Source organism: Leptopilina heterotoma, unplaced genomic scaffold (genome assembly GCF_015476425.1).
Source record: "Leptopilina heterotoma isolate Lh14 unplaced genomic scaffold, ASM1547642v1 Lhet_130, whole genome shotgun sequence".
In the NCBI taxonomy this organism is placed as follows: domain Eukaryota; kingdom Metazoa; phylum Arthropoda; class Insecta; order Hymenoptera; family Figitidae; genus Leptopilina; species Leptopilina heterotoma.
In genome coordinates this window covers 2,058,095-2,066,400 of record NW_025110849.1, presented here as the reverse complement: position 1 = coordinate 2,066,400, position 8,306 = coordinate 2,058,095, and the positions used below count along the sequence as shown (strand labels likewise).

The 8,306-nt window shown below is 25.1% G+C and overlaps 1 protein-coding gene across 4 annotated transcripts in view; it reads right to left on the bottom strand.

Moving 5' to 3' along the window:
• Positions 1 to 5,146: 5,146 nt before the first annotated feature.
• LOC122512998 overlaps positions 5,147 to 8,306 on the bottom strand; it is a 29,777-nt gene continuing 26,617 nt past the window's right edge. For all 4 annotated transcript variants that reach the window (XM_043629223.1, XM_043629221.1, XM_043629224.1 and 1 more), the window contains one exon: positions 5,147 to 5,456. In XM_043629223.1, coding sequence (XP_043485158.1) covers positions 5,413 to 5,456 — 44 coding nt within the window. In that variant the 3' untranslated portion in view covers positions 5,147 to 5,412. The remainder of the gene's footprint in view (positions 5,457 to 8,306) is intronic.

Below are 8,306 nucleotides of genomic sequence, written 5' to 3'. Positions count from 1 at the left end.
TTGAAAATAATTTAATTTTCACAAATTTTTGAAATTATTAAAATTTCTACGAAGAATTTTATTAAAATTATTTTGAAAAAAAATTGAATTATTACAAAGAATTTCATTAAAATTTTTCAAAGTAATTTAATTTTTTGAATAAATTTAATTAAAACTTTATAGAAAATAATACTTAAATTCTAATAAATAAATTGTAGCAAAGGTTTTAAAAATAACTGAATTTCTTTGAGGAATTTTAATCAAATTTTTAAGAATAATTTCATTTTTCGAGGAATTCTATTAAAATTGTATTAAAAATAATTGAAAGTCTGCGATGAGTTTTCTTATTTAAAAAGATAATGAAATGTTAAGATTAAATTTTATTAAAATTATTTTTAAATAATTAAATTCCTTTAAAAAATTTTATTAAAGTAGTAGATTTGTTAAAAATTATTGAATTGATAAAAGTTTTTGAAAATAATTGAAATTTTGCCATGAATTTTATTAAAAATTTTGAAAATAATTGAATTTCTCAGAAGAATTTCACTATACTTTTGAAAATAATTGAATTTCTGCAATCGAGGGTCCCTATATCAAAGAACCGGTTATAAGTTTTTTAAGCTCGAAATCATTGCCCTGTAAATAAAAAATTAAACTGTTTTTAATCCCAATTTCTTGAGAAACATTTGGGTAATCTTTATACCAATATAAATTGTTTTCAAGAAATTAAAATTTAAAATCCTTTTTTATTTAGAGGTCGAGAATTTTGAGTCTCAAAAACTTATAACCGGTTCTTTGATAGGGACCCTCAATTATTTGTAATTACTTCAAAATTCAATTTTTTTTAGTGTTTTTAATTAAAATTCTTCTATAAATCCATTATTTTTAATAATCAATTAAAAATATATATTAAATAATTTAACTAATTTCAGAAGAATTGGAATAATTTAAATTTTTCAAAAATCCACGTTCTTTAAGACGATTTCTAATTAAATTCATTCAAAATTAAAATTTTACAAAATTTCAAATTAAAATCTTTTAAAAAACATCTGTACTTATGAAAATTGTAAACGCAACTTTTTTAAAATTTAATTAATTTTTAAATACTTATGTAAAAATAGATTTCAAGAATAAACTTTAAAAAATAACAATTTTTCAGGATGTCGATCAAAATTCCCTGACTTTTCCAGGTTTTTTTAAAGTTTATAAAATTCCCTGACATATTCAGGTTTTTCAGGTTGCGTGGCAACCCTGTAAAGTATTTTATGCATTATTACGTATTTATTGCCGTTCTCTTAACAGGAAATTTAATCTGATTTATTTTTAGTGAAGAAAAATGTATTAAAGTGTGTTTTCCTTTGACAATTATTGTTTTTAAGTTAAAAAAAGTTTAATACATTTTAAAATTAAATACATATAAATAAATTGTTTCTCGATAGTAAAACATTTCATTAATATATTTTTATGATCAAAACGATTAAACTTTTTTCAAGAATTTCGATAAGAGCTCAACTCTTGCAACTACACATATTTTCTATTTTTACCGGTTTTTAATTAAGGGTGGTTTTTTTTGGGGGGTGGTCCTCGTGTTCTAACCTTTGGAAAATGCTTGGTATATTTTTGGGGAATTTTTAAAAATACTTTGAGAAAGAAATTCGCACGCCTTTTGGCAGTTTTGGACACTTATATACTATTTTTATCGGTTTTCAATTAGGGGTGGTTTTTGGGGGTTCGACCGCCGGTTCTAAACTATGGGAAATTGTTTGGTATATTTTTTGACAATTTTTGGCGTTGATTTTGGAATGAATTTCGAACGCCTAATAGTGATATGTTGTATTTCATTATTACGTATAATATATGTGATATTTGGAAAGGGGTTGTTTTTTACCCCCAATATTAAAATTTCGATAATTTTTTGATTGATATTTGTTGTATTTACTACTCTGAACAAGATTATTGCAGAAAAGTTTTTAAATAAAAAAAAAACTTTAGGGTCCTTAAAAAAATTTGTTAGTCTGCCATCTTGAATTTTTAATTTTTTAGTATGTTGTATGTTAATGAAAAAAGTACAAATTTATTATTGTCAAGGAAAAATACTTTAAGATATTAATTTTCATAATTTTAAAGCAAAATTAAAAAAATTAGATAGTCCGCCATCTTGAATTTTTTAGCATTTTGATGAAAAAAGTATAAATTTATTATTTTCTGAGAATTTGTAAATTATTTTTACCATGATAAAAATAAAAAAATTAGTTAGTCCGCCATCTTAAATTTTAATTGTTTAGTATGTTGATGAAAAAAGTACAAATTTATTATTGGTAAGAAAAAATACTTTAAGATATTAATTTTCATAATTTTAAAGCAAAAATAAAAAAATTAGTTAGTCCGCCATCTTGAATTTTTAATTGTTTAGTATTTTGATAAAAAAGTACAAATTTATTATTGTTAAGAAAAAAACCTTAAAAATATTAATTTTCATAACTTTAGAGCGATATAAAAGAATTAGTAAGTCCGCCATCATGAATAAATAACTTTTTAATTTTTTTTATAAGAAAATAAACAAATTCATTGTGAACGAGTAATGTTTAAAGAATATTGATTTTTTAAATTTGTAATTATGTGAAATTATTTTAGGTTAAAAAATTATTTTATTTATCATTGTTCAACTGAATAATTATGTTATTCAATTGTTTCAAATGCAATTTACTTTTAATTATTTTAGAATTTATAATAAATGCCATGTCATGAATTATTCATAAATAATATTATCATACTTACCTTTTGAATGCAATATTAAAAACTTAAATTAAACACTTTACAGAATAATACAAATTTGTATTTTAGAATTCTTTCATTCCGCCATCTACTGGAGGAAAGAACGTCGAAATTTGTTTTATGGTAACACTTTCATTTTATCGACCGAGCTCTTATGGTAAATGTGCACCACGTATTATCTACAAAGCAAATTACTCATTCTTCGTATGACACCCAAAAGCAAACTTTTTACTTTTTTCATTTATTTTTATTATAATTACAAAGTTAATTAGATATTTTTCGTTTTAAATGTGTTCTATATATCAATGGCTGTTAATTTTATACACTTTTAGGTATGAACAAAGTGAAATTACACGAGTATTTTTCAAATCACCGTGACAGTGTAAAATATCACCGGAGATGACTTCAACTTTAAATATTATTTTCACATTAATAATGAATATTTATTAATAAAGTGCTAATACAAATTTCTTCAATAAATTGTCCTCTTTCAATTTTTCTATTTTACTTTGTCTTTTTTTAATGTTTTACAGTTTTTATTTACTTTTCACCGTAAAATCACCGTTTAGTCGGTGACAATACAGTGATCTCAATCCGCAAGGGATTAAAAGTTTCTCCGTGTACCTGAAAAGTCCATGGGAAAATCCAGACGATTTTTTTCAGCTGGGCTATTTGATTGAAATAATATATTTTTTGCCAATAAATAAATAGTAAATTGTTTTAAAAAAATAAAGTTTACATCCAATTAAAAAATACACATTTACTTTCAAAATTTATAGTATATCTGTATATAGATTATAAAATTTTGTTTTTTATTCCAAAACTAAAACTTTTTTAAAAACTATATTACGGCCGTAAAACAGTTGTTGATTTTTCAATATGAAATTTACCGCTGCCATTTTATTATATATATATATATATATATATATATTAAAATATATAATTAAAAAATTAAAATATTTTCCACACTTCAATATGTATTTAATAAACCATCAAAAAATAAATCCAATTCCATTTTTCTTTTTCTAAAAACAAATCATCAAAGATAGGTCTCTTTTTCTGCCTCTAGAGTGGTGTTAACCCTTAAACTCTTAACAAATTTAGTATGATTTTCCGTTGAAAAGTGTAGAAAAAAATTTCTAACTTGTTCCCTGAATAATATTCAATAATTTAAAATAATTGTAGGGTTTTTTATAAAAATTTTTGGAAGGCAAAAAAATCAGTCTGTAACACTGGAACTTTGAACTAATTTTTGTTTACACTTTGCAAAGTTTTTGTTTTTCAAACTTTTTGACGTTTTTTTAAATATTACTTAAAGTATTTTTTCTTATCTTCATTGAGGTTTATTTAAGTTTACCCTACTGAAAAAACCCATATAAGATCCCATATAGGATCTCATATGGGATGCTATGTGGGATCTCACATGGGATCTCATATGGATGAACCCATGGGACGTGACCCATAGGATTGCCATATGAGATCCCATATGGGATCTTATATGGGATCTCATGTAAGTTTTTTTATATGCTGCTTTTATTTTGCAATTATTATATTATTATAATTTATTGCTTTATTTATTAATGTTCATATATTATTTAATTGCTTATCTCACATGGATATCAAAACAATCCGATTTTTTTTAAAAATCTGATTTTTTTATTTAAATCATTTTTAATACTATATCATTTTTAATACATTTTCTGACTAATTTTTTAATTTCCATGATTGGCAAATTTTTTACTCATTTAACGCTCTGCATTATTAATTTAAAATTTAATAATTCTTTTTTAGTTTTATTTATAATGAAAAACATAAGATAATTAAAATTATTAGTTTATCAAATATTATACAAAAAAAGTCTAAATATAAAACTACACTACACTGAATTTTCCCTGACTAACATAAAATTTTCTGATTTACAGTTCTTTTTATAACTTATGGCTTAATACTTATACCTTAATACTTATTTGACTCTAATATAAAATACAGATTTTCTATCTTTCAATAACTTTAAACTCCTCTCAAGTAAAGAAATCCTAATAATTATTGTATTCTGATATTAATTATATTATCTTTATAAGATATTTTTTTTTACTTTTTTAATTCAAAACTTTTAACATAAATACTAATTTTGTAGTCTTTACGGTTCCTAAGGTTTAAAGTATTTTACAAAAAGTAATTCAAAAATTCACATTTATGAAATAACATTGAGATATGTTACCGCATCTGGGATAGAAAAGAAATGAAACACTGTTTTTTATAATCATGAAATATTTAAGAAATTTTTATTATTTTTTATAATAAGTTTTGAACAAAACTTTGAAAACAATAACAGAGAAATTATTCTAAGAAACACTTTTTAAATATCATTTATTATTTTTCATTTTTGGCGTTTCATAAGCACAGATTATTAAATAGTAATAAAATATCACTGACATTACTAATACTTTTACGTGACGACTAGTTTTTTAACTTTGAATTTTTTTTTGTTTCTATTAATAATTTTTAAATGAAACTTTTAAAAAATATATTTGTCTATTAGACTAAAATAATTTTTAACAATCATATGTAAAATGATTTTTAACAATCATGTTTTGTACGGATCAACGAATATCGGATCAACGAATATCGGATCAACGAAACTACGGATCAACGAAACTACGGATCAACCACGCCATCTTCTTCGTCGCTTGCATCATCAACTGCAATAGAAAATAAATTTTTAATTATTATTTATCTAATATTATTTGCACAATGTTTTTTTTACCCTAGAAGTAGTACGTGAACTTAATCACCCTCTAAGGAGTAACTGGGATGTCCGGACTCCCTAAACTTTAAACTTATTAAAAAAGATTTATATTTGGCATAAAAAAATAAATTATCTGGAGTGAATTGTAATAAATTTTTAGTAAGGAAAACGATAAAATTATTCATATTTTGATAAATTAAAAGAATTTTGCAAAAAAATGTAAAAACAAAAAAAAATTGTAAAATTGACTTTTTACACAAAAATGTTGTTGTTTCTTAAAAATTTGACTAATTTAGAAATTTTTTTGGGATTTTTAAGGTTCAATGGATACACTTTTAGGCAAAAATGCATTTTTGTATTACTTAAAAAACAAGTTTTAGAATTTAATCTCTTACTGTAGAGAAAGCACAGGAATTTTTAATAAACCTTAACTCAAATTTCATAAGTAGTTACAAATAGAGAATATATATTTTTCATAAATATATAATTTTTGTATAAAAATGTTTCTGTTTTATAAAATACAACTTTTTGATGCATAACCTATCAATTTATACTTTATAGGATGATTTTAACTGATTGAAAGCGATATTTACAAAAAAATTAAATCAATTATTTTGATAATTTTTGTAACGCTAGGGAGTAACTGGGGTGTCCAAACACCCCATACGTATTTTAACAGGAGATAGAGCTCTTCCTAGAGCAAACCTTTTGTCGACATTGCAGGTATCAACAGTTAGACATTCAAACTAAATTATGAATAGGGTTCGAGAGTAAAAAAAATTATTAGTCAAGCCAGGGGCGTACCTTGGATAATGAGTGGGGTGTCCAGACACCCCAGTTACTCCTTCTAGGGTTAAGGGGTCTACCCACATTAAACGATCTAAAAGTAATGACATGTGACGTTTTAAACATTTATAAATACACTCTCGAAGTGCAAGAAAAAAGTTTCAATTTTTTTAAATACATGTTTTTATTTACAAACAATTATAAAAAGATTTTCAAAAAAGTACGCAGATGATGAAATTTTGGGCATGGATAGTTTAAAACAAAAAATCGAAAAGGTTTTATATTCAACATATGTATGTTCATAGCTACAGCGCATATCAAGAGATTTAAAAAATTTTGATTTTAAATATTTTTTTGTGACCCAAAATGGTGGAAAAAAAATATGAACATGTTTTTTCTAAAATAGCCACCGTTTTGTCAATTTTGCAAAAAATAAAAATCATATGATATGCGCTATAGTTATTAACGTGCTGAATCTAATATCGTTTGCATTTTTTGTTTCTGACCAATTACTTCAAAAATTTCATCAACGGCGCACACCCGATTTTTTATATTAATATTTTTCATTAATTATTTTTAAATAAAAAGCATTATTTAAAAAACGTTACTGGGTTTTTTCTTGCACTTCGAGAGTATTTATTTATGTGTAAAACCTCAAATGACAATATTTATAATTTAAACCTGAAAAAAATTAACAAACATAGTCTTTTTTAGCGCGTCTAAAGTGGGTAGACCCTTTAAGATTACGATCTTATATTATGATTTTTTTGAAATAATAAATAGCAACAATTCTTTCAATTACATTATTAATTCATGATTAAAAAAAATACTTTAGTATTTAATAAAATATAAGCATTTGAATGAAAAATCAGGAAAACTACAGTACGCAATAAACGAAAACAAATTCACGCGAATTGAAATGTATTAAGAATTTATGGTGAAAAACGTGAATCATTTGGAATCACTGAATCTCCCCTGTATATTTGATTCAATTTACTTCCATTTACACTACTATTACAAATGAATTACAAATAAAACGAAATGGCTAACTCGTTTATTGAATTAGTGTGGAGGAATTAGAAAATATTTAAGCTAGTCAAAGTAGCTCATTTAATTGAAACGAATAAAAGGTTTGTCAATTCAAGAATTGCAACATAGATAGCTCCAATTCATATTTGTTGCTAAACGGGATTCACTGAAGCTATTTATTAATTTATTTCCATTCAATTTAATTATGTTTCTTTACTATGGGTAGTTGATTATTTTTTTCTATGACCTAATATCAGTCCAACATCAATTCATAACGTGAAAAAGATAATTACTTTTTCATAGAGTACGTATTGTAATACCAAAATTTTTCGAGTTCGATTTTTTGATACATCTTTATGTTATTTTACCTCATGAGTTAAAAATAACATTTTTGAAAAACGTCATTCCGTATGTGTGTAAACATTACATTTGAAAAAAAAATCTGCCCGCCCTTCGGGCGGACACATTCTCATCCGCGCTTCGCGCGGGGGGCTCGCAAGATTCAGCGCGCCTCGGGGCGCGCGAATTTTGGTCGTCGCGCTGCGCGCTCCGAAGATTTTTGCGCGCTTCGCGCGCAAATAGCTCGCTTCGCTCGCAGTTGTCCTAGACCGTTGCGCATTATTAGTGTTCTTTATCCTGTTTCCCAGTAAAAAAGGATTTTTTGATATAGCATTTTGGACAATTGAGCAAGCCGTCTGCTCAATTGTCCAAACGGCATTTGGACAATTGGACTGGTTGCTCTATTATCCGATGCATTGGGTCCAATCATCCCAAATGTTTTTCGTGGCTAAAAAACAGCTGAATGAAAAAAAAAGTACTGAAATGTTACAGAAACTTTAGAGAATTCTTAATTCCAGACAAATACAGGAAAATTAGGTATAAAAATACCTCGAGTGAGGAAAAAGAACAAGATTTCTAAAATATCACTTTCTAACTGACAGTGCAATGCTGTACTTGGAATTTAGTTGGCAAGAAGTGAGGATTCTGA